The sequence below is a fragment of the Tauraco erythrolophus genome, chromosome 1 (assembly GCF_009769465.1).
Source record: "Tauraco erythrolophus isolate bTauEry1 chromosome 1, bTauEry1.pri, whole genome shotgun sequence".
Lineage (NCBI taxonomy): Eukaryota > Metazoa > Chordata > Aves > Musophagiformes > Musophagidae > Tauraco > Tauraco erythrolophus.
This window is the reverse complement of record NC_141465.1, coordinates 51,492,123-51,520,017: the sequence shown is the minus strand read 5'-3', so window position 1 is coordinate 51,520,017 and position 27,895 is coordinate 51,492,123. Positions and strand designations below refer to the sequence as shown.

The following is a 27,895-nucleotide window of genomic DNA, read 5'->3' as shown; positions in this document are numbered from 1 at the left end:
TATATGTATGTATATAGATGCTGTTTCTCCTACCCTATACTGCTGAAACTCATAAAAATACATATATTGCACTTCTCCAGGCTTAAAAGTTTTGTGAATTTATTCTTCATTTAAAGAATGGTGGTTTTGTTGTAATATCTCTTGTGCATTGTCATGCCTTTGGTGCAGCATTGAAAAGTGAATTTAAATGTTACATGTTTTTTAGGAGTTACACAAATGTAGCTTTTCAAGCCCCATACTGGTCTAAAAAAATGGGATATTCCAGTGAAAAGTAGAGTGAGTGATAAACCCAGTGGAGAATTTTCAACCTATTGTTATAATCTGAAATTATTAATAGTACCTATAACTATATAATCTGGGCATGTTAACATATGTTAAACACAAAACCAAAGTAACTCAATACGTTAGTAGGGCTAAAACTATAGTTTGGAAAATAAAAAAGCACAGAGATTGATTCTAGGTTAAAAGTTTGTTATGTTTCTACTTCCAGTGAAAAATACTGACTTTTAATGAGAAAAACCTGAGTGGTACTGAAAGGATTGGTTTGAACACAGATTGCCTCAGCAGAGCTGTTCACAAGGGTTTCTATGCTCAAATTCAACATTACGAGGCAGTTTCCCTGCTAGACCACATCCCTTGTGATATGTCTCTGCAATTTATTGCTACAGAAGGATGCAATGGGGCTTCAGACCTGACTGAATATCAAAGCAAAGTCACATGACACATCTTGATATGGTTCTATTAAAACAAAGTGTACCACAGATGAAATGTAAACCAAACACATCCCCAAGCAAAAAGGTCTGGATTTTTTTGTTGTTTTTTTCTTTTTAACAAGAAGCTGAAATTTCAAAGGAAAATCTCTTTTTCACCAAGTCTATGTATAAAATATTTTTTCCTCAAGTAGAAAAGATTCAACAGGAATGCTTACTTAAATATGAACAAATGAAGTAATTTAGTTTGTGGACAGGCTGTGACACTTTTTTTAATGTTTAGTCCTCTAAAAAAAATCAGTGCTGAAGATAGACCATTTCTATCTTCTCGCTGGTGTTTCTGTTAAATTGTTTGCTCTCTCTCTGCATACTTCCTCATGTCGTATATTCAATTACTGAAGTCCATTAGTTGTTTAGAAGAGGAAAGAGCTGTGCATTCATAAACTTAGTAGAACACACTAAATGGAAAAGAGATTTAATATGAGAGAGGATAGAGAAATAACACACAGTAATGAGAGAAATCAGAGCCATAGGCAGAAGGTCAAAAGGCAATAGTCTAGCTAGAATGATGTATACAACAAGAAAGGGAGGTAGAAATACAGAGTCAGTGGTAGGTAAAACCTGAAAAGCAGTAGTGCTAAAAAGAGGCTGTTTTTTCTGGTGCTAATTCCCATGCATACACCTCCTCTTTTTAAGGGAAGAGGAGAAGGTTCTTTTAACCTTCAATGTTTCAGTAGTTGTTTTTACTGCAATCCTCAAAAAAGTCAGATCAGCATAACTGATGGGGGCAGGCATGCATTTTGCTATTGGGGAAGTTTTTTTTCAAACAGTGACATGAATACCAATTAGATGTACCAAGCTACACTGAAACACTAAGTGTTCTCCATGTCATATGGCAATTGTGGAAAACCTTTGGCTTTACTGAACTCGAAGGAAGTTTTGCTGTTAAAACAGGATGAGAACACCATCCTGGAAATTTGGGGGCTGGAGGCTGTGGATTCAGAACATTTCTTTTGGTGGCAGCAACTGCAACTCCTGCAGCCCATCCCAGCTCCCAACAGATGGGCCTGGGGTTGTGCTGCAGCTAAAAGAAAGGCTTCTTAAATACACCTTCAATACTCTACATAATTATTCCCACAGGGTGGGAATCTCATTTCTCTAGAGAACCATTAGTTCTTTATAGCAATTGTCTCTAGTATATAGCAAACTGGCTACCATGGAAGCAGTATTAGCTTTTTATAATAAATGAAAAATATTTTCATATTTAGCTTAACTTTCTGAGTATGAAATGAGAGTAACTAAGCACATTGTTTACAATGAAACTTCTATGGCTGCGTCTCCTCATGCTACCAAATAACCCAATAAGAGAGGTAATGCAAAATTCAGCTTTGCACAGAAGATGAGGGATATTGTTTCATTTAATTTGTATGTCAATATACTAGCTTAGGAGAAAGCTGCTGAAACATCAGGCTGCAAACAGTGCTGCTTGTATGGATACAACCTGTGATTGTTCAGGCACCCTTTTGCCATTCAATGCTCTATATGCATGAAATGTTGGAGGCTGTTTCTGAACTGTCTCTAATACATATTTCATTTGAGAATCCATAGAGGTGTAACCTTTCAAATGCTCCCTAAAAGGATCCTCACCATTTCCACATCTGGCCTCTGTCTTGCTGCAATCTGTTGCTGTTCTCAGGTTCATATGTTTCCTGATTTCCTATTGTGCATTGAAAAACCATATTTCCCTCACCATATGCTTCTATGTGTATTTCAGCTTTTATTTAAGAATAGAGTCTCACAAGGTTCCATAAGCAGTTAAGATTCCTGAGGGGGGAAAAAAAAACAAAACCCACTATTTTTAATCCAATTTTTTGGATGGAAAACTACAAAATAACAGGAAAAAGCAGTACTAACTTAAAGCCTACAACCTTCAGGTGTCACTAAGAAGCACAACAATGGCAGTCTTGTTATTGCCCAGCTGGAGGCAGAGGTTACTATTCTTCATTATGCTTTTCTGGATATCTAAATGGCAAGAGAGCCTCATGACAGCTCCCTTTGTCCCTCTTGTATTACTCAGGTTCCTTTTTTGCTCGTAGGGTAACCCCTAAAACCCACATATGATTTTGCTTTCTTATTAACTTGCCAGTCCTGAGAAAGTTAGGTTTAACATCACAAAATTTTGAAGCTTGAAAAGTGATTCTGGTCATATCACCGGTGAGATTCTTAAAATTCAACTCAGTATGGAGCCAAATACCACAGTCATCCTTCAATGAATAACACTTAAGCTTTTGTCATACCACATTTCCTTCTGGAAGTATTGCTGGCTGGTTTAGTCATGTATTAAGCACGGTCCATGAACTTGCCCTGATTTCTCAAAGCATCCTTCCCTAAATAAGGTGGTAAAAACTTTAGAAACTAAACAGGCTAGAAATACATATTGCTAGATGATGTTCCATGGTGCATAAAAGAGAATAATAGTCTAGAATCTGTTTTAACCTATCTATGAAAGCTTTCAGACTCTCTTAAGACTATCTAAAAGAGGTTGAGAACTTTTAGAATGATTTCTGAAATTGTGTCCTGCTGATCTAATCTTTACTCTTATCTACAGACTCTTCCTCAACGTGGTAAGTGGAAGTCTGTATCCCTCATCTCCTTTCCAGCTTTTATATACAGAAGCTACAAAGGGAACTACAAAAGGACTTGTAAGCCAATCTCCTAGGCTTGTCTCTCATCAGGTTTTTAAATATATTGCTAGGAGTGAAGGCAGAAGCAGTGCAGTGCCCACTGGAGTGCAGAGGAAGCTGTCTCCTATTGCAGCCCCCTTATGTCCAGAGCGCCAGCCAGCACTGGCTGTGGTCACAGGGTCTGTGGGAGGAAAATGGATCACTGTCTATCCCTCTCCTGCATCATCCCCTGAGTATTTCCCTTTACACAATGCAGCGCAGAGACAAGGGGTTGGCATCTGCTCTCTCTGTACTTTTTTCAACTCAACTTTCACAACACGGTCATTAGACATCCTACACCAAGCCATTTCTGTGGTCTCACAATCTTGTACAGCAACTGATTACAGAAAAGATTAACTTTTAGCCTTCAGCCACCATTTGCCTTTGTTTTTCCATCTCTTGCTGTAATTATCTCTAATTCAAAGAAAACAATATTTTCATACTAAGGCAATAAACACAAACTGTATAAGGGCAGGAGGCATTAATCTACATGCTTCCTGTTGAAAGGTACGTAAAGAAGAGCTGGGATGAAATGCACTACAATTCTTTTCATTTTCCAAAATTATGCAGTCATGTGGGTAGATAAACGCACAAAAGTCTGTGAGCAACACCTGTGCATTTATACACACGTCTTGGGGTCTGGAAAAATCACTGCCTCAGCTGTAGCACCCCAGATTGTCAGAGGTTGTGAGCTGTTCATTCAGGCAAGTCCACAGGCAGTGGATTCAACAGAACAGACCGAGTTTAAGGTAGTCTATCCTTATGCTGGATTATTCCCCTTTCAATTTATGGGTAGACATAAAAAGCCTTAATTCCACACTTCTAGCTACTCAAAAGCTGAATGTGGATTAGAAGGATACTAGTGACATATCCTAAATGACATTTGGTGTCTAGTCGCTCTTTGTCCCTATGAGCCTGCGGATTTTTATATTGCAGCAGCAAAGTGGAGTCTGCAAGCACATGGGGATTATGTGCTTTCATCCCCCTATTTTTGTCACTCCTGTCAATTGGTTTTCTGCACTGATTAGTTTTGCACACACAAGGAGATTGGTTTTCTGACACCACAAAGATTATTATGTTGAGCTGTAAGAATTTTTCATTTCACTATGAAGACTTCAAAGCAGAAACTAAAAGCAGATGTTCAAGTTTGCTGAGCAGTCAGTCCTGGCTTGAAAATCTCCATAGCCTCTTTATTAAAAGCCTGAAGTTTCTTGTTACTGATTGCCAAGAGGAAATTTGTTTGGAATTAAGATTTCCTGTTAATTTTTATTGCTACATTCTGAGTATAGACCTAGAGAACCTTACATCCTTCATGACATCATCCTCCAGAGGAAAGGCTCACTTAGTGAAGTATTAGTAATGAGTTTACTTGGAAGTATCTGATACGCAAGACTACAAGTTTTGTCCAAAGAAAAAGAAAAAAAAAATCCTCAGTTCTGATTTATTTTTTTAGTGGCATCCATTTACTTTGTACCTCCAACTGCAGTCTCAGAAAATCTGAATGCTCCAGTGAGCACACTAACAGAGTCTGATTTTGTTTCTGGGATACTACATAGCATGTAGTTGCATTTACCATAAATAAAATCAGATGAATTCACAGTGATAGGATTGTATTTTCTAGGAGTGAATATAAATTTGGGGAACTTTCGCCTTTTCCTACTAGACTATGGTTCTATTTTATTAACTAGGGTTTTTTCTTCTTCTATGTTTCTGTGAAAAGAAACACACAGAAAAAAAGTACCACCCAAGGTTACAAGTCTAGTCCATCTGTCCCAAAGTACTACTATAAAGCCTTCACTTTTACAAAGTGAGGAGGAAAATGGGAACATATTCTTGCCCTGATAATGCAATCACTAGATAGCAAAAGCAGAGGGAAATAAAACCAGCTGAATTTCCCACCATCTGCAATCGCCAAAGACTGTAGGCACTACAGCATCAATACTGATTGAGAATCAAAAATAGGAAGCGTTATATGAGACCATTGGTGGAAATGGTCTCCATCTGTGGAAGGGCCTTTGTACAGCACACTGGAACTGCTCAGCTCTCAATATTTCCTAAGTACTTCATATAAAGGACTCAAACTGCAGAAGGCTGTTGGTAGCTTATGACGTGGTTGTGCTATTCTGCTTACCACTTCTTCCTCGCTCACACAAATTCAGGCTGTGGCCAGCACTAAGAGGATGAGTATATAATTGCATACTGACTGGTCATGTCATAGCAGTCATGAAATCCTGGATTGATTCAAGACCCTCATTGTCTCAAGCCTCAAGGTCCAACCCCAAGGACACTCTCTTACTCAGTAGCTCTGGTACTATGACAGGTAGGAACTTGATTAACTATAGCGGAATCCTTATGGTGGGATGGGATCATCTCATAAACTAGAACTCCTCAGATTTATATCATCTCTAAAACTTGCATATTTGTCACACAAACCCTTCCAGACGTAGTTTTGGCACAGTGTTGAACAGCAACTCATATTGCTGATAAAAAGCAACACCTGCAGTATTGCCATAATTTCTTCTTTGAATTAGCTTTGTACTGTACGCATACCTTGAACAAACTGATCCGAAGTGGTCCCGGCTTTAACCCTCAGTTATGACTTGGCCATCAGCACAAAGAGTCATCAGTCTTTGTCAGATGACAGAAGAGTACATCTGGAAGGGACTGAAAAAGATCAGTTAGTCTGTTCCTTTGCTCTGAGGTAGATCACAGCCAGCATATTAATGACAGATGGTAGCCTAACAATTTTTTAAAACTTCTAGTGATACAGTTCAAATAATCTGATTGGCCTGCTGCTGTGTTTTACTACCCTACGGAAAGGGCAGTAAGCAAGTTTCTAATAATGTGTAACTGAAACCTCTCATCATTTCATGTAAACTGATAATTTTCCTATCTTGAGAGAATACAGAGAACAGCTGGCCAATATAATGTCTCAAAGGAGACTTTTGTGCTGCTACTGGGTCCCACCACTGGTGGAAAATGGATCCTGCCTCCCCACATCCCTAGAAATGCATCTTGAAATAGGTTCCTATGAAAAATGTCCCTCATTCAAGCCTTCAAACATAGTTTGATGACTGTAGAAAGAGAAAAAAAAATAATTTTAAAAGAAATAAAAGGCTTTTGTCTTGAAACTCAATACATTGACAAGGAAAGTGTGATTTGAAAATCAAAGCTGCCATGTAAATGTAAAAATGTCCTCTTACCAATGAATGTTTGTGCCTGGATATAGAGGGGGTAATGGTTTTAAACTGGAAGAGAGTAGATTTAGATTAGATATAAGGAAGAAATTCTTCATTATGAGAGTGGTGAAGCACTGGAACAGGTTGCCTAGAGAAGTTGTAGATGCCCCATCCCTGGAAGTGTTCAAGGCCGGGTTGGATGAGGCTTTGAGCAACCTGGTGTAGTGGAGGGTGTCCCTGCCCATGGCAGGGTGGTTGGAACTAGATGATCTTTAAGTCCCTTCCAGCCTAAACCATTCTATGATTCTATGATATTTGACTTCATTATACTTCATAATAGGGAAAACCTCAAATTCAGGGTTTTTTTCTTTTGTTTTACAGGTTTGACTCAATTGACTTTTACCCCAATCTTCAGTTTTTCACTTCTGGCAGCCTTTGTGTTTCTGAGCAGAATCCAAAGTTGCAAGATGCTACAATGCTGGTTATCCTTTTAGTATTTTGTAGCCAAGAGGAATCATAAAATAGTAAAAATCTCCGGAAATTTTACATTTATGTTCTAGTCCACCTTGGAATTGCAGGAAAATTTGGCTTTCTCAGATCAGCTGTCAGTACAACAGAGATACATGTGTAACTAGTACACGCATATGCAGTTCTGTGCAGAGGTCAACTTACATCTAATAGTAGAGAATTTGACTGTATGGGCCTCTGGACATGGTAAAGGACACCATGTTGCCATTTATGAATGTTGTGACTGCTGAGTGATTCTCTAGATTAGTATTTAGTATCTTCTTCTTGGTTCTAGTTATCCCTGAAAAGTCAGTGAAGGAAATTCCAAGAATCCCTGGAACAGCTAAGGACACAATTAAGAAACTTCTTGCGCATAAAAACAGTGTGAAAAAGCATGAAGCAATCAAGAATGCAATCCCAGAAGCAGCTGTGACACCAGCTTCTAAGACCCACTTGCAGTTATTAGACTATGAAGGTGGTATTGATTTTGGTGGAAGCTACACTGAGGAAGGGAAAGAAACTGAAGCTACTACAGAAGAGGAAGCAGAAGAATCAGATGAAGAGGAGCAAGAAGATTTCGAGAATCAGATTGACCATGAGCAAAGCCTTAGAGATGTATTCTGTAAGTTTCATCTTCTTTTTTTTTTTAATCCGGTTTCAATTTGAAAATATATATAAAGACTAACAAAATAGTCATTTTATCAGCATTTACTTGTAGAGTATGAAAAGCAACCCAATATATCTCCTAGTTAGACTAAAGGTACTGAATCTCCCATTTAGGGGAATCTGTCTGCAGTCAACGTGAGCAGAGAGGGAGTGCGCTGTCCTGACGGCCACTCTGCAGGCTGAGTTTTCAGAGCAGCTTAGACGTAGCACATAGCTTCTCCTCATTTTCTTCACAGGAGCCCCAGCAAAACAAGATATTGTGCTGCTTCATTGTGAGTAAGGCAATAATTAGCTTTGATTCTTGATAGGTATACTCATCATCCTAAGCAACATGTATTGTTCAGAGGAAAAACATAGACTTTGGTGTCCTTGTGCTTCAAATAATACAGACCATATAATAGGCACTGCTATTGTTCATGCCATTCACAACAAAAAAAATAACAATGTGAATAATAGAAACAATTTTTATCCTTTTTGTTTAAGTGTGAAAGTTTAGCTGAATGGACATTCAAATTTAAAACATTTAATGGTATTTAAGCAGAAGTCTTGCTTAATTTCTGGCATTAGGCATATATCAGGATGATTGACATAGGTTTCCTCAGTCTGCTTTTAGGTATTTCCTTCCAACTATTATCTTGTATGCTATGCAATTTCTTGCTGCGTTCTTCGAATTTTTCAAATGCGTTTTAATTGAGTTTTAGTACATGTGGCTCAAACATTCTTCAAGGTAGTGGCAAAAGCATGTAATATGAAAAATAGACCCTGCTAACAGTTTATTCATGATACTTTCTGTTTTCCAAAGTCTACAAAAATAATAAATGCTATCCTATAGTAACTAAAGTTATGCACCATATTTCATAATGATAAAAATGAACACAAATGGAGTTTAAGTTGGAATTCGAATTGTTGCTATTTGATTTGAAAAGACACATATGTATAATTTTTTTAAAGGAAAGATCATTTTAAAGTCATCTGGAAAAGAATTGTCTGTAATACTACTGGAAGAAAGCCAAGAAAAAATACGATTATTCATCTAAATACATTTGGGAATACAAGTTTCTTTGCCAAAGGCTCTCTCCTAAAATTGCCTTTTTTCAGTTTTCGGTCGTAATTGGCCTTTTCAGTTCAGGCTAAGGCTGTAGACTAATATTGCTGCTCCACATTATGCTAATGAGCTGATAAACAGAGTAAAGTCAGGTCTTTGTTCACTAACCTTCTCGCTTCCTGCAAATATTAACAGTGAGTCCTTATGGCATATTTCAAGTTTGCTGACAATACCAAACTGGGGAGAGTGACCCATATGCTAAAAGGCAGCGCTGGTATTGAGGCACCTGGCCAGGCTGTGGAAATGGGTTGACAGGAACATAATGAAGTTCAACAAAAGCAGATGAAAAGGGAGAGAAAAGCCTTGTGCAGCATTATAGACGTGGATGACTGCTTAGGAAGAAGCTTTGCAGAAAAAGGCAAGTGGTTCTTCCCCTCTATTTGGCACTTGTGAGACCACATCTGAGGTGCTGTGTCCAGTTTTGGACTCCTTATTACAAGACAGATGCGGACATACTGGCATGAGTCTAGCTGTGCTCCACCAAGGTCAGGGGCCTGGAGAACTTGGTACACGAGGAGAGGCTGAGAGTAACTCTTTTTTTCAGCCTCAAGAGGAGAAGGCTAAGGGGAGGTCTCATAGCTGTCTTCAGCTATCTAATGGAAGGTTATAGGGAAGGCACAGTCTAGTGTCTTCCTGAAAATATACAGCAATAGGACAAGAGGCAATGGATGGAAGTTGGAACAAAAGAAATTCTGATTAGATAGAAGGAAAACAATATTTTACCATGAAGGTGGCCTAAAATCAGTACAAGTGTGCAGGGAGATTATGAAATATCCATCCTTGGAGATATTCATAACGTGACTGAGCTGGGCCTTGAGCAACCTCCGGATCAGGAGGTCAGACTGGGTGACATGCAGATGTCCCTTCCAACCTTCATGATTCAATGATTTGTTCTATACTTTCAACACATTTCAAAATATTTTAGAAAATAGTGGTATCCAGTGCATGTAGATCTGCATCCTGGAAGATGCTTAGATGCGTCTCTGGTACTGTAAGCATATAAGCTCACAATTCAGGAATCAGCAATATTTCCAAAATACCAAAACAGCTGCCACTTAGCCACATGCAAAACTCTGTTTCTGCTTGTCAGCTTTTAAGCAGACCAAATGGTAGAAATACTCAGGACTGACATGCCGCTTCAAGCCCTTCCTTGAATGAGAAAAACTTAGGGTGAGATTATCGAAGTAAGTGAAGGAATGACAGAGCTCTTTCTGTTGTGGTGGGACTCCGGTTTATTGAGAGTGCTCTTCGGACCTTAGGACTGTCAGAGATAGAAGACAGCGTATTGGCCAACACAAAAAGAGAACAGCAAGATACTCAGGTAAAAACAAACAAACAAAAAACCCCAACAGCCAAAGCAGAGGAAGTATGTTCATGGTTCTATTTGATAAATTGGGAAGCTCAGCTGGCATACAGGAGACTCCCTCTAATTCAAAATCTCTATTGCACAGACAGCAGGGACTTCAACTCACCGTAACTTCTCCAATAACCATCCTAAGCTCCAGGCTATACTCAATCTCTTTGCTTTTTGTGAAAAGTTGCTAGCTAACGGTGCCATGCCTCCAAAGCTGAGGGTCCTGTGCTTAGGATGCCACGCTCCTCTGGCCAGCCACACCAGATTTGTTGCCTAAGCCTCAGCCTACCTCTTTACTCAGCCTTTGACTTCTGACAAGCTTATGCAGATTTCCATCCATCTTCTAAAGATCCTTTTATACTTACCTAAAAGAGGTAGCAGGTGCAGGAGCTGAAGCCAAATAGGGGTTGAAGTTTTCACTGGATGGCAAGCTATCCTTGGGGTTCAGCCTTACCAAGCTGGCTCTGGCAAATGCATTTGAGAGCCTCAGACAAAAGAATTAAGTGACTTGCCACTGTTACCTCACAAAAAGCAATAAAACCCAGGTCTTCTGATGGCCAATCTCACACTTTTACTATTCAAGAATTTTGTTTCATGCACACTCCCACTAAAATACTATCCTAAAGGAGGACACAACTCTTCCTAGTCATGCTAATTAATCCAAAGCTGGCCATAATTTTGCAGGAAATATGGAGAAAGTGAGCAGAAGACAATTGCAATATATATGGCGACTTTTGTTAAGACTAGATTCTCAGGTATTCAAGCTTCTTCATGAAGGTTAGTTGATGGGGAGGTTGCATGTGCCAAGAGAATGGTGTGAACTGACTGGCACTGGTGGTACCAGATATGTTCAGCTAAATGTGATTAGACTGGGAAGGACTCAAAAAGATTAACTGATTAACTGCAAAATGCTAGTGGAATCTGAAGGGGATATTTACCCTCAGCAAGAATGTCCTTCCCCATAGTTGTGATTCGTGTAGGGACAAAAGCTTTTCTTTCCAAACAGAATTGCAAGAATGGTGTTGGTCTAGCACTTTTAGGGGCATAGTCCTAATAGGTTTTGTTAATAGATATTGTAAATAATTAATTAAATATATGTAAGTAATACTGTTATTAGTTATAGACACATTTATTCAAAATTCTGTGCCATAAAGGACTGTGGGCTTTTCTGCTTCCTCGGTTGTGAGGCAAAGTAGACTGTTAGAAAAAAAAAATCATCTAAGTCGGTCCTCCTATCCCTTTCTGCCTTTCTGGGAGGGAGGGAGGGAGGGAGGGAGGGAGGGAGGAAGGGAGGAAGGGAGGAAGGGAGGAAGGGAGGGAGGGATTGAGGGATTGAGGGAAGTAACTCAGACATCTTAACAGGTTTCTTCTGTAACCTGCTTGTACAGTTCAGGAAGAATTACCTAAAATAGGGCTCCTAGGGTAGGGTCACCATCTTTTTTTGTTAAAAGGACATAGAGCTCTGCTCTCTGTGCCTGGTGGTACAAGGGGAACATGCTCCCCTGTACTGAGCTGTGTGACCTGATGCAATTGCAAAGGGAGGATCATGTAACCTTCCCGTTGAGTACTTGGTGCTACACTATTTGGAATGGATTCATTTCCCAGATTTCAATTTGAGTGAGGGCACACAGGGAAAATCTTTTGTCCATAGGAAAAGCCAAATGATATACAAGAGATTTTTGTCATGATGTTTGGTGAGATTCTTTTTCAAGGACTTTCTCAACCAAACGAGGACATCTGAGCACCATATACCTGGGCTAGGCAGAGATTACTTGTCTCTACAAAATTGCCACTACAACTGACAGTAGTGATAATGAATATTATTGCTTAAAAATATTAAAGCACTGTGTTTTATCTGTATTTTTGCCTATATTGTCTTTATACTAGTCACATTAGGCTGGAATTTTCCATTATTAACATAAGGGGTTTATATGCTGAACATGCTAGAGAGATTTTATTTCATCCAGGTATACTGGCAGAAGGTCAGTGTGCTTCTTTATGCAGGGATACCGGTATGCCCAAGATGTAGTTTCATTAAGTATGTGAACTTGTATTATTTATGGCTTTCTTGTTTGATACCAACTATGTATAGGACTTAAGGCATTGTACCATTTGTGTTTTTCTTTCAGGACAGGCTGTATGTGTTAACTGTGTTTCCTTTCCTTTAAAATTTTCATATACTTTATTTGATCCTTGTTATTATAACAATTCAGTCATGAATCAGACACTTAATTGCTTGAAATTTTGGCATTAAAAATGCTTTCATTTTTAATGATATTGAATGACCCTTTGGAGTACATGATTAACTCAGATTTACAGCTGGTAAATTTACACATTGGGTTTTTTTCCTCCTCTGCTGATATCTGTTCAGCAGTGATTCCTTTACTGCCACATTAAGTTCCTCCATATAATCTCCTGAAATATTCACATTGCATCTGCCTTTTGTATTATTAATAATATTAGTATTGTTTGTCTTCCAGGAAGAGGAGTTAATTAGGAAAAATGGATAGGTCACACTTGTCAAAGATCCTAATTATTATTTTTAAATATATGTGTTATTTTATCATAGTAGTTTTACTGCATAATAAATACATAGGGAGCCACAGAAAAATACTGTAGGGAAAAAAAGAAATTATTATACGGAGATTGAAATTATTAAAATAGGCCAACTATCAAAATACAGGACCTTCCTGAAAACTATTAATCACAGTTTTTCTTAAAAACACAATAGTTAAAGATAGCAAAGTGAAGCCTCCAACGTTCAAGAAATGTCAAAATTAAGGTCATCTTTGAAAACTTAGATTTTTCTTCTTATTTTTTTTTACCTTTGATATAGTCTGTAATGACTTTAAATTACTGTTTTCCATGGGATCCTTACCTTGTTCAGTGTGAAAGCAGGACCCGTCCTGCTGTGAAGTCCTATTGGTTGAAAAATTGCAGATTTATACAAAATGAGAGTAAACCAAAGCATTGGAAAGCACCTTACTGTGTGAGACATGTCCTTTCTGTACATGGAAGAAGATACAGAGAGAAGGGGACCAGAGTGCTTATTTATATAAGCAATAACTGTACAGATGCTACGCTCAAGCTAGAGGTGAACTTACAGTGCATAACCTTAATTCTGTCATTTTCTAGCGTTTCAGTGCTTTTTGTGTACCATTCGTAATCCAGCATGGTATTGCCAACTGCACCTAAATTCCATATTCTGTACTTTCTCAGTTTATGAAACTCATATTGCGCTTAAAACACTCCCGTAGTATGATGTAGCCAGCCGTGTTAATTGCAGAGCCCCTTTCTTTGATAACACCAAGAATGACAAAGAGGTTTTGGTTTTCAGGTTTATTTGGCAATACTAAAAGTGGGCTGTTTCCTCTATATGGGTTCTAGGCTCTTAGTTCTGAAAGAGAGCACTCTCTCAGTTAATCACAATGTTTGCTCTTAATCTTATTCTTTTCTGATAATTAGACCACTATGTGAGTGAATAATGCTGAGACCAAAGCTCAGTCCACAGCTGTAGATAAAAGGCTCAAAAGATGTCAGACGTCTGGCAAACATAATTCTTTCAGAGGGGGATGTGGTAGCAGAGATGTGGCTATTCCTTTCGGTCTGACATAGTGATATACTGTATATATAGGAAGCTAGTCTTCACTTTACTACCTCTTTATATGCTGCTTGATTTTTTTTACAGTGGCCACTCTGGTTTTCTGGAGTTTTTTTATGGGCTTTGAACATCAGAGAGCAGCGTTAGAAAGATAGCAAGTACTATTTTTGTGAGAGTTCCCACATGCTGCGGTTTCAGGCACTTTAGAATTCTACGTGTTAGAATTAACAACAGCGAGTACTTTTCCCAGATTTTGTGTGTTATTTTTACATTTAGACTAACTAGACTACCTAAGCAAAAGCAGGTATAGGCATTTTCCAGGGGACAGAAAAATCAAACCACCTTAACAAGAAATAACAATATACCACAGTGTCCACAACTAGCACACTTAAATATATGGGTACTTATATTCTGCTATATATCTGTTTTTCCAGTATGGCTGCCTCAGCAAAAGCTCAATGTGATGTCACAGATGATTTATAAGAAATACAGTCCCACCAACAGGAAAAAAAAAAAAGAAGAATTAAAGCTTTAAGGATAGCACATGCATTACTGTAGACAAATAGAAAATTACTTCCAAACTTTAAACCAAGCCATATTTTTTCAGACAGAAATGTCATTTCCAAATGCACTATAAGGAATTTTATATACAGCAGTTGGCAAAGTAGAGAGGTGAAACTAAGTGCACGCAAAGGAAAATCTGTCAGTGCTTTCAGCGCATTCCTTTAGCTCCACAGAGTCACCAGTCACTTACCAGTGCCTTTGTACTGTTTCTGAAGGGTGCCCATAAAACAATGTTCCACAGACCTATTCTAGTGAGCTTCTGCTTGTTGGGTTTAGAGTTTTGGATTCTTTTTATTTTCTTTTTCTTTTCTTTTCTTTTTTTTTTTTTTTTGACTTTGAGCCTTTTAATATTGCAGCTTAGTTCAAGCAGTCCTTTTCCAGATGTGCTCCTGAAGCTTACTATTGCTTTTGTGATCTCATTGGCCCTTATTTGACCGCTAGACTGACTTGAGGGTCTCTGTGGTACTATGTGTCCTGAAAACATCCAAGGTCAGGTTGGATGTGGCTCTGAGAAACCTCATCTAGTTGAAGATGTCCTTGCGCATTGTAGAGGGATTGGACTAGATGACCTTTAAAGATCCCTTCCAATCCAAACCATTCTATGATTCTATGATGATTCTGCTTTTCAGGTGAATCTGAGCTCACTCCAGTTGTGCTCCGAGCAAGCCAAGTGCAAGCCAGCTCCAAACAAGAAGTCATGTAGTCAGAGTTGGAGCAACTGGCAGATGAATGCTAACAAACCTGTTTGACAGGCAGAGTGAGCTGTTGTCTGCCTGCTCTTCTAGGAGGACACTGCTGTGCACTGTACAAAAGGATATGCTTGAACCTAACTAGCTCTTTTGCTGTATCTTTTAGTGGCAATCTGTTATCTTTCTTTACTTAGCTATCTAAAGGTCCCCTGACAGGGGGGATGGCTAGGAGGTTTCTCTCAAACCTCATCTATTGCATTATATGCAATGCTTCTTGGAAGTCTGATGGTTTTAAAGTGGAATTCTAGTTTCATGTATAAATTTGTTTCTAAATGCCCTTCATGGCACTATATTTAGGCACGTTTATACTAGAAGAATGTCTTAGTGCTTCTTTTCAGCACTACTTTCTCATTTTCTGAGGTTATTGCTAAGAAGTGTTTCCATGACTGCAGACGTCCTCAGTAGTTTCAGAGTTGTTTTACGTGAGTCCTGTTATTTTTTATGGAAGTACTTTCAGCCAGATAGAGCTGGCTGTGGCCATTGTATTTTGCAGAAAGACTCTTTCCTTGCAGCAGTTCCTGATATATAATGCAATCAACAAACTGTATCTAACATGGCTCAGAATGATTCTCCCTCCTCAGAACAGGGGCAATACTCAGATATATGTCGCAGATGGCAACACTGAATTTCTTGCAGATGCAAGAACCTGTGTCAGCAACAAGGTGGCTGTTCTCAGGACCAGAATGTCACCAATTTACTTATGCTCAGCTCATCACAATCATAGACACAACTCCTATGGAAATTGGTGGTAGGTAGTTACATAGGTATGTCTGAAGACCTGGGCATTAGTTCTCTCTGTCACTAATTCCTGCTCATAAGATTAACCCATCTTACCTCATAAGAGTATCATGATGACATCAACAGTTAAGAATGTGCGGCACCAAGATACGAAGGGTTTTATATGTAGAGATTATATAGCAGCTGGTGCTGCAGATAAGCAGATGGGTGGGTGGGCATTAGCAGTACAGAAAGAAGGATAGACTCTACTGTGATTCAAGTGGGATGCATGTGAGCTTTTGTTGGTGAGAGTATGTTCTTAGGGAACATGAGATGAGAACTGACAAGCACCACTTGACAGCAGAAGAGCTGGGAAGAGCAATCCTGACTCCTGCCTAGTACTTAGGAGGGGGTAAACTTTGGATCCTGGCTATGTCCAGTGGTGGTCCGACATAAAATGTAGGCAAATTCCAAGAAGTAAGGTTTCCTGGAAACCTTTCTGTAAGCTGAAGCTGGCACTTTCTCATAATGCGCTGGTGATATCTTCCAGTAAGAGGACAACCTGAGTGTAATGCTTGACACTGAAAACAAAATAGATTTGGATACAAAATTTGGCTCTTTTTATGTGCATGACAGTTTTTCACTTGAAGCATCTGCAGCACACAGCTACACCTGCATGTATATCCCTGAAGTGAATTCAAGTGTAATTCAATAACTCAGTAAGTAAATCATTCTGGCAGCTGTTGTCCTCTGTTAAATCACTTCAGTCTTTCCAGAACTGATCATATTTTAATAGCTCTTTTCATTTTGGCAAGAGTTTTCACAGCCTGAGCCTCTTTCACTAAGTACAAGACCAAGTTTATGGCATGACAGTAAACTTAACACCTAATCTCTATGTGCCTGTTCCTAAATGTGTATATGTAGGCATATATTAATTTGGAGAAAGCTATATTAATCCTTGCCTTAAGTAAGAATATTATCCAGGTGATTTAAGCAATGGTGAAGGGAAAGCTGCAAGGGCAACAAGAGAGGACATGCTCCTGGCAATTCATCAGAAAGCTTGTAAGATTGCAGGAGTCTCCTTTCTCAGCTCAATTCAGCACCTCTGGAAGTGCCTGCAGGGCCTCTTCACTGGTGTGTTTTCTCTGGTGTACACACAGAGCAATTTTTGACAGTTTTGAATGAGAAGAAAGGTTAAATAAATGGCATAGTCTTTATGGTGCTAGGAGGCTCTGAACTGCAAATTGAGTACATGCTTATGACTGAATATGTTGGAGTATTTCAATGAAAAGCCTTAGCTCAGTGGAACTCACTGGACAAACTTCCCTCTGAACAAACGTGCATGCATGTGAAAGTAATGATTTTTTAAAAATATTTGGCATTTGCAACTTCCTAATAGCATGAACGATACAATGCTGAGTAGGGAAAAGTAATTTCTATTTCCATATCTCCTATCATCTGGCACTGTTGATGAAGTCTGAGCTTTTCTTAGTGCTGCTGCCCATGTGGCGCGGCTGGAGAGTGAACTTCAGTCTGTCAGGCTTTCCACCAACACCTTCTGTAAGCAGTAATCCAAAGGATCCTCCCTCACTCCTCTAAAATGGCACATTTAAGCTCCTCCTGTTTTCACAGGTCTGTGTGTATATATCACAGGTATCATCTGCATATGTGTTTGTAAAGGGCAGAACCCTCTGCCAGTGAAAGCAGGTCTTCCCCTTATCTCCTGTGTGATTAGTTACGTACACAGGCTCTCTACAAAGTAGTTGAGACTATATTATTATTTTTTATTATTTTTTTTAGTGAGTACACTTTGCTATTGATCACTTTACATAGTATAAAAGAAGCTTAATCATAGAACTTTAAAAATATTTAGAGTATTTTAGAGTATTACTTAGTGTAAATAAGAGTTTGCAAGCTTCGTATACCTTTGTAGCTCATCAGGCAGAAGTTTTGCCTTGGTCTCTGAGGTTGCTGCTGAAAAATAATGCTTCTTGAGTAACTACCTCCTTTAGGCCAATACCTTAGAGATTGCACCTAACACTCATGGACTATGCTGCTGTACTGACTCTTCCAGTTTGCCACAAGACACATCAACCTATTTGTACGAAATAACTTCTTTGAGGGTTTCCACCAGGGCAGTTATCAAAATGTCAGGCCGGCTGTTTCAGGGAAGGTAAGGCAGAGGTAGGGCAGTCACTGCACTTTTCCATCCCAATACACAGCAGAGCTGATCAGGTTTGCAGGAGAACATATACCCCAGCAGAGAGTATAGTTTCAGTAAAATAATTTCCTGAGGCTTATGTTACAGCAGCACCAGCTATCACTTACCTGAATACAGAGCTATGGGCCTTCGATCCCCCAAAGTTTATGGCTTTTACACAGTCTCTGACATGACTCATTTTTTGAAGCTGCTGTTGGCAAAATGCTGCCAAGCCATTGAGTTGTCGTCTTTGCTCTCTGGTACAGTTCAGGTAATTCAATCATTAGTTGAAGTTTTGTAGCAAAGAAAGATCATGTTCAACATCTTAGGACCTTGTGAATCTTGTAGGTCTGTTGCCCACAGGTTAGAAGGCACAGTGCTGTGGAAAACCGCAATTTAAATAAACTTTTAAAATTCAGAGTTAGTATCTAACTGGCATCAGGAACATGAGTTTGGTCGTGGAGTAGAAAACACATACATTGAGTTATTTAAATAAATGATGGCAACTGGTATAAAGGAATAAAGTTCCATTTTCTGTTCCCGTGATGACTCGGCACTTGACAAGTTGTTTTCCCTAGTTCCCAACGCGAAAGAAGCAGCTGCCTTCGGCCCTCGCCTGGCACAGAGGAAAATTCCAGTGTCGAGACCAGAGCAAGAAGGTAGATTACCTTTATCCTATGGTATTTATTTTCCTGTGTATTGTGTGTTTTCATTACAACCTTTGTTAGTTAAACTAAAATGAGTTTAAAAGCCTTTAATGTTAAACAAAGGTTTAGAGAGCACATTAGAGATGGTATCTGGCCAAACCATTCTGCCAGTTTCAATGTAAGAAGGTGTTTCTGTGTCCTTTTCAAAACATGCTTTAACTGTTTATAAGCCAGGTATACAATGTCCCCCCACATTGAAACTTGACTTGCAATTGAATTTCACTTGATTTGTTTCAAAGTCATGAAAAATAAAGTAATTTTGGTTGCCTATAAAATGAAACCATGTTAGAGTGTTGCATAGCACACAACCATATGCCAATGTCATTAGCCGAATTCTCTTGGTTTTTCTCCTGGTCCTCTGTCAGAAGTCAGTAGGAGTTTCCTCTGAACAAGACTGAATAAATATTTACCCTAAATCTTAAATAGCCTGCCTATGATTTTCTGATCATTCCAAATTCATCAGAAAGTCCTGTGGATATCAGTGTAAGATGATACTACCTGTTCTTTCTCACATCAAAAAATTACCGTAAAATCAGCCAGGTGAGCATACAAGGTCCAAGACTTGCCAATTTATGCACACAACTTAAGCTTCTGCCATGCCTTAGGAAACTACTTCATGAATTTTCAAACAGAAAACTTCGCTGCCTGCTGGGAACTGCAACAGATTGCAGCATAGCTCTGATCAAAGCAGAGTATAAAGGCAGATCAAAGGGCACTCCTCTCCTCTCTCCTGGTGGGAAACAGTTCCTCTGTGGTGGACAGAATCATGAAGCTGACGATAAGGACCTGCTTATGAGAACCACGGAAAAAAGCAGAATCCAAAAGCGAGGATTGAGGGATCGTATTGAGCTGATGCATTTACGGGGGAGCAGCATCCTCCTGGGGAGCCAAGTGGGCAGGGGCTGAAATGCTGAATAATGGGATTCACTGCAGCTAAGATTCTTTTTAGCACAAGGTGGGTTTCACCCAAAACCAATCCACAAACAGTTCCAAATCTTAAATCAAAACAAAACAAAACAGACACACATGCTGGCTGACATTAAGAATGAGATACTGTTTTTTTTTTTCCAATTCAGAAAGCCATAGTCTCAGAAACAGTGGATTTATACTGTAAAGTTCTCTAAATGCCACATAATGCACTGCTCTGTGTCTTGACAAAATATATGAAAATAACAAGAAGGATGCCTTTTTCTGAGGAAGTTCAGATGGCTGACGTGTTATTCTTAATCTGATCTGTCATGCTTGCATTGCACAGTGTTTCTTTCTTCATAAATACATAAATGCTTTTCATCTGCACAGTCACGAAGACTGTGGTGTGCTCTGGATGATACCCTTCTTGCAGCATGCTCTAAAGGCCAACTGATTTGGGCTATCAATCAGCTCCGTGTAGTACGACTATTGAGTACTGACAAAGGATTCCTCTCACGGGACACCAGCTTCCCTCTTTCAGTGGCAAGAACTGGAGTTTGAGCATCTCAGCTGGTTACAACTACAGCAGTGTAACAAATGGAGAGAAGAAAGCTCTAATGTTGGCAGATCCCAAATCATTTATGATACTAGAGTTCAAAATTAACACCTCCAACTATACCTGGGGATCAGCAGGCACTCAGTATACAGAAGTCACAGCATAGAAACTCATATGCAGATGAGAGATTGACAGTAAAAAGACACGATAGATTTTTCTGTGAGTTGAAGAAAGAATTACTACATAAACTCCAATGTTTCACTTTTTTGCAATTTAATCTAGGTCAACGCTATCTGAACTCAGATTGTAGATAATTTTAGAACAACCTGTACATTCATAACTGGTTGAATAAAGAGCAAATTATTTTTATCGGTACTTATGAAATAGTGCTCATCTTATCTCTGAGTCTCCATTGCCAATTTTTTTCCAGTTGATTGCAGCTTCAGTAGAGGGGTCTGCGATTGGAAACAAGATGCTGATGATGACTTTGACTGGAATCCTGCTGATCGAGAGAGAGGTATTTAAATATCTGTCCTCTTGCTATTCTTTGATTTGATGGCTCACTGCCTCCTTAAAAAAGGGGCATAGAGATGAAAACAGAATCAAGAATTAGCTTTCTTATCCATGGGTTGAACTGATAAAAGAAAAAAGGAGGCAGAGAACGTTTGGAGTGGAAATTGTTTCTTTGAAATAGCCAGTGGCAACTGGTAATCAGCAACATATTTCAACACAAATGAATAAAAAGATGAGAAAAATTATTAGGATATAACTGTTCAGAAGTGCAAGGTACGAGACAACAGAAACCTTATTAGTCAGGTGTTGTGTCTCCTTGAGACTGGTAGGGCATTTAACCACACATCTGCCATTTAGATGGATGTGGTAATGAAGTCACTCACGTGGCTTAGACAGCACTGTGATAACTGCTCAGAAATCTCAAACTCTGCAAGACAAACTACTGACAGCGTTCCTCAGAATGAGCCAAGGGCAGGAGGCTGTTCAAGAACAACCCATACCTGACCCAGTACCAACTGCAGGCTTGCGAAAACCTGAGAAAGAGCTCCACGAGTGCAACGTGTGACTGCTGTGCTGGTGTATATAAAAAGGTGTGGCTGAAGAAACTTCTTGGAAAGTATGTTTCTCCTCCTGTGGCACAGGAAATGTTGCAGAAGTTGTTGCAGTAGGAACCGGTGGATCCTGCAGATCCTGCAGGCCCACTTGCTTCAGTTCTTACATGCACATTGTCTCCCTCTTCCCTCAGAGTCTTTCCATCCTAGTCTTTCTTCACTAATCCTTCCTCTTCTGCTCCATATATTTCCTTGACCCCAAGCCTCTTTTCTGTGATGTCACTTCCAGGAAGACCTTACCTTGACCTTACCCCATCTCCCTGAACTTATATCTGCTGATTCTGGCTTTATTTATGGCCCCAGATGTTGTATCCCTTTATCACTGTGTGTGTCTCTGTCACTCCATTGGTCCTACGGGCTTTGGGGAATAAGCTATCGGTTCTTTTACGAGTTTGTCATCAACACAGAGGACAGTGGAGAAACTATTGAGCTAGCTCAAGCACTGGAAATGGTCTGACACAGAGGCACAGCAGCATGTTTCAGGCTGTTGCATCTGAAAAACTTAGATGGTTTTGCCTTTGAAAGATGGTGCAAGGAAGAATGACTGTAATTGCCAGTGAAATATGAACTCATCTCCTATGTAAACCGATCTGACTTCCAACAGTGCAAGCTTATTCCTTGCAAAGTACACTCCCTGCTGCTTTTCTCCAGTCTCATTTTAAACTATTCAGGTAACACACTTCCACGTATTTTCTTAGCAAATATGTATTTGATTTGCTAATAAATAACACAAGTGCCTTAAAGATGCATTTTTTTTCTTTTTTTGTTACAAGGCGATGGGTACTACATGGCAGTTCCAGCATTTGTGGGGCACAAGAAGGACATGGGGCGTCTAAAACTTCTCCTCACCGACCTCAAACCAAAGAGCAGCTACTGCTTGATTTTCAGTTATCGGCTTGCTGGTGAAAGAGTGGGGAAACTTCGAGTGTTCCTGGCAAACAAAAAGACTGCTCCTGTCTGGGAGGAGAACAAAGGAAAAGACGAAAGGTGGAGAACTGGAAAAATAGAGATATTTCAGGGAGCTGAAACAACCAACAGTGTAAGTATAACACAATTTATAAGCCAACTACCATAACCAACACAACAGCTTAATTTCCTAATCCTCAAGTGTTCCATCGACTGTTTTATAGGCATTACTGGCAATTGAAAGGCTTATCTGAAATGGGAAACAGGAGCATACATTTTAGGAGGCAGAAAAGTTATTATCTGGTTGTAATTTCAGAACTGAATTACTCTAGTTGGTTAGGATCCTGATGCCAGCAATCATGTCATTTCATTAAAAAACTGGATCAGATCATAAATTAACATAAGCAATCAAAATCTTTCCTTAGTATCATATGCAAAAGAAGAATATGTACATGCCTGGAAAAATGAAAATTTTCCGTTTTGTAGAAAAGGATGCTCTCAAACCACACTAAACCAGATCGTCAGAGCAAAGGAGACATCGTGTATAATCAAGGGTGGCCACTCACCTTAAGAGCAGGACATATGCCTGAAAACTGCCTCTAATCACGACATCAGCAAATTCCTCCTTGAAACTCTAGGGCCTGGTTTTCATTTATGCAACTGAACGTTTTCAGTGCTGTGTAGATGGTTCTCCTGTATAACTGAATACTGTGACTATAAATGAAATACAAGTCCGTTTCAAGGTTCTTTGCACTGCTAGAATGATGTAGAAAAGCCCTCACATAGATGAGAATCAGACTATAACATAAAAACTCAGGCATCTTATTTGTATAAAGGAACCATATATAGTATACATACTATACTATGTATATGCATATTAGAGAGAGAGAGAGAGTAAATATTTATAGTGTATATACACCCCAAAACCTACGTATTCAAATAGACCAAAAAGGAACAGTTGTAATGTCTTCAAGAAAAGGAGTGCACTAACATCACATACTGTGATAAAAGTACATTCTATTAATAAGATTTCACTCCATTTGCATTTTCTTTGTACAATGAAAATAAGTAATCTTATTAAAGGAACCCATTTAGTATTGTAAATCCGTGCAGAGGATTATCAGTCTAGTTCAAACAATACATGGAAACTCTAAACTGCAAGGATTTAAGTCATTGAGTCCTGCATTGTGATAAAACATTCCTCAGATATAGCATTATAACTAATTAACATTAAGAGTTGCCGAATGGTTGTATAAACTACTTTTTCACTGTTAATACATCTCTTTTGTTATGACAGGTCACTTTTGAATCAGAACGTGGGAAGGGCAAAACTGGAGAAATTGGAGTGGACAATGTTATACTCATTTCTGGCCTATGCCCAGAAGATACCTGATAATGGATATTTGAGTATACTGGATTTAATCCTATTTTTAATATTTGCCTTACTAGTAGGGTATTTTTGTATCATTTTCTTTATAACAAAACCAAAACCATAAAAACTGTGCCTTGAACTTAATGCAGCAATGCAGACAGAAAAACTGACGTGCAAGACGCAGAGTACACTTTTTAATGAGTTACTCTAATTCTAATACATGCTTTGAGAGTAGCACTACTGTATTTTATAATTCAAGGTCAGGGTTTCTAAAGTATTATTTGTCTAGCATTTTTACAAATTCTACGTGCTCTTATTCCTTAAAGTCCTTTTCAAGGCTATTCTTAAGTCTTCTATTTCATTTCTTCTACTCCACAAGAACATACAGCAGTATTTGAGATGATGTTACTACTTCTGGTGACGTAATTTTAACTTCCGACTTAATGTGTAGATATTCAACCTACTCAACAAGAGAAAAGAGAGAAGCTTTATTTCCTTCTTGATGGAGCTAAGCAAGTTGTAAGTGGAGTCACGTCTTTGAGGACTATTTTCATTACTAATAAAGTATGTAAAATGTCTCATTTGTCATCAGTGTGCGTCATGCAAATCACTGTTTTGAAATTATCCTTTATAGTTTTATAAGCTTTTAATGTTCATAATGAACAGATGATGTTACCAACTGATACTGAAAAAAAAGAACAAAAAGAATGACCCACTATTAACACTTAAGATGCCTCACATTATGTACTGACCTCTGAGAATGAATTGGTGCCTGCTGGATTGCAGGCCTACTTTTCCCCACAGAGGTGTGAACTAAGTTTTGATTTTCCATTAGACAGTGGTCACACAATAAGGCTCTTTCTTACACAATTGAAAAAAAAAAAATTTGTTGCAAGTCCCTTCATGTCCTTTCAAACTTCAACAAAAGGGATGGAGACTATCCACCATCCCCAGGAGCAGGGAGGTGAGAAGAACCTTCTTCCACAAACTAGGAGCTGCCACCCTGCCACCCCCTGTCGCGTTTGCCCATGCACACACATGCATACATGTACACACACATACATACACATGCACCTGCGCCTACATGTACATGTTTCAGGAGGGTTTAGTATCCAGGTTCCACCTTTTCTGAAAAGAAGTCAAATGACAATGCTATGGAGGACAAGACCATCTTCTTCTGCCTTATGTTATCTTCTGAAAGTGCCTAATGGTCTGAATCCTGAGAGGACAGAGATGCCCATGGAGAAGCTCTGGTTCAGGCAATGCTCAGTTAAATATGTGTGCGTACATTTTCCTCTTGGTTAGCTCTGTGTATCCCCTTCTAGGTTGACTGTTCACTGTTTATTATTAGTGAAGTTCTTTATTTTATTTCTGTATGTAGAAGGGGACATCCAAAATAATTGCATAGAATTTTATAAAGCGACACTAAAGAACTTTGAAGAATTCAACCTTTACAAGCCTAAGCTTTTTAAGAAAAAAACAATGACAAAAAGTCAAATACCTTGAATTGCTCCTATGAAGCAAGTCAGGGATGCTTGAGAAATTTCTTGTGGAAACTCAGTATTTTTTCACTTTGCACAAAGATTAGGAAAAGGTAATCAAGACTGGAAATGTCTGTGAAGTTTACAATAACTGTGTAATCAGGAAATGCTTGTTCTTTGTTAGAACTGGTTTGTGTTACAAAACAGGTGCTCTGAGGACTGCACATGGACTTCAGCTTTGACATATGAATTTCTTTCCTGGCGTCTTTGGAGGTGCTGAGGAAATTACAGAATAAGGACTTGAGAAAAGCAAAGTCTCTTTAATTTCAGGGCAAAGAGTCTTGATGTTTCAAAGTGAGAGGAAAGTTCCCTCAGTAGTTGAACGGGTGCTGAAGAACCCAGTCAGAATGAGGCAGAAAAGTGAAACTCACTTTTCTTTGGCTGACTTTGACATTGGACTACCCTTACTGAAGACCAAGAAAATGAAAGTTCAATTTTACTGAAATCAAATTCTGTGCCTAGCTTCAAACAGCAATAATTCACACATATACAGTGCCCCTAAAGCATAAGAAGCCTAAGAATAGTTACAGTCTTGAGCACTACAGTGCAAATGATATATTTGAAATATATATGTGGAGCAAACCAAGTCTGCCTAAAAAAGTGGAGCTAGGCATTTCTTGCATGTGCAGTTATTGGGCATGGAGAGATAAATACTGCGTGTGGAAGGCATAGTATCTAAAGACTATTTGCTCAATACACAAACAATAAAGAGTAAACACATGAACACGGTCTGACATGGAGCCAGATATGCCGATAGTTATTCGTTGTTGGTTGAATTGTAGCCCATCATGAATCACAACTGTGACAATTACTTTAGTAGTTGCATTCCACCCAAAAAGCAAGATAAAAAGAAAAGATTTTGCATTTCATGGAACGAGTAAGAAAACAATTTGGACAGATCAGTACAGACTGCAATAGCTGCCATAAGGCCTTCCACGCAGATGCAGAAGATGTTTCTCTTTTGTTTGCAACGGGTTTTCAGATACAAGATAGCTTGCATCATGGCAGATCACAAAAATAATTCTAGCATAATAAGATCTGAAAAGCAAAACCGACACCTTTTTTGTTGTGAATAAATTCAAATCTAGCTTCTGCAGAAGCAACAAAATAAATAACATCAGTGCATCAGCAAATTAACTGGTGTTGTTTGCAATGTTCATTCAAAAGATGCAACTGCTCAGGGCAAAACCTACATGTTTCTCCTTCAGAAGAAAACAGTTAAAGGGCATATTGTGCCCGCAGTCATTAATGCCTCAAAATGTTCCTGACAGTTTTCCATTACTGTGAAATGTGAAATCCATTATCTGCTTGATTGTGTTAGACAGCAAGGAAACTGCTCTGGGAGCATTTGAAAATGTTATAAGTATGCTATGATCAAGTGGCTTGAACTTTGTAACATCATTTGCAACTCTTAAGTCTGATAATGAACTTTGGAGACAGTACTCTGCCTACAAGTTAATGGAAAAAAAAGAGCTTCTAGCTAATTACTCAAATCTATACTACATCTTTCAAAAACCACTCAACAGATCTGATCACTTAATCTTGATGGTTGCATAACAAAAGGTTTCAATCACTTTTCTTCAACTGCCAAAAGAATTAAAGGAGACATTTCATTTTGTCAACCATGAATACATGGAAATGTTGAGGCACGTTCCCACAAGATGATTATCTTGTAACCTGCAACTGAAAGGAACTTAAAACATTTTCCAGCTATTAGATGTTATTTTTATACATTAAATAAGGATTTCCCACTGCAATTTTTAAGGATTTCACACTGCAATTTTTAAGGATCATAAAGATGAAGATAATGGAGAGACGCTTTCAATGACTGATTGCCACTCATATTTACTTCATAATTGCTATATTTTTTAGGACAGAGTCATACACCTGTATGTACTGGAGGTATTGAAGTTCCTGACAATATATGAATGAAAAGGTAAATAACAAGAAAGTGTAGATAATAATTTATTGAGTCATATTTGTACTGTTACATAAAAGCTCATCAGAGCAAAATATTTTTGATGGAAATTAATTTCTAATTTTTATAGTTATTAACCTCTCAAATACTTCACTTTAAAGTTTGATTTCAACAAAGTTAGACATTCAATCTCTCTGACATCAGTTAGTAATTCAAGAACACTGTGTGTATGTCAACAACCTCAGGGCTCACACAACAAATTCATATTTGACTAAGCAACATCAGACTGGTTAGCTGTGGATGTATAGCCGAAAAGGAGAGGCAGAGAGATATAACTGTTTCTCAATTTCTCTCAAGTTAAGTACTCTGTGCAGTACTTAACTGGGCAAGTTACTTAGATGGCTTCATAACACTCCGCTGATCCTGGCAGAATTTCTTCAGATATCCTACTGGTAATTCAATTTTAGGTCTTCCTGGTGGTATGATATTCCCACCATGTATTGGTACTCCTGCCATGGAAGACCCAGGAAACACATGGGAAATATCTCTCATTAACGCTACCAAGTTCACTTTAAGTGCATCATCCTCATTCTCTAAGTTCAGTACTTAGCACCTTCCAGGGCTACAGAAAATGCACAGGCATCTCAGGATTGCCTCCTACTGACTGGCCCTCAAACAGAAGGCAGCTCATCTAAGGCATCCTTGATTTTCATCACTAACAGAAATACACAGGAGAGATGATTACTACAACTACATCCATCTGCAACCAGTGTGCCAAGACACAGGA

At 38.8% G+C, this 27,895-nt stretch overlaps 1 protein-coding gene across 1 annotated transcript in view; it reads left to right on the top strand.

Annotated features, from left to right (window-relative positions):
• The window catches only part of EGFL6 (EGF like domain multiple 6), a 52,006-nt gene extending 27,823 nt beyond the window's left edge, over window positions 1-24,183 (top strand). Inside the window, exons 8-12 of the mRNA XM_086615569.1 lie at window positions 7,415-7,741; window positions 18,654-18,734; window positions 20,678-20,764; window positions 22,145-22,410; window positions 23,575-24,183. Coding sequence (XP_086471695.1) covers window positions 7,415-7,741; window positions 18,654-18,734; window positions 20,678-20,764; window positions 22,145-22,410; window positions 23,575-23,670 — 857 coding nt within the window. The 3' untranslated portion in view covers window positions 23,671-24,183. The remainder of the gene's footprint in view (window positions 1-7,414; window positions 7,742-18,653; window positions 18,735-20,677; window positions 20,765-22,144; window positions 22,411-23,574) is intronic.
• Window positions 24,184-27,895: the final 3,712 nt, after the last annotated feature.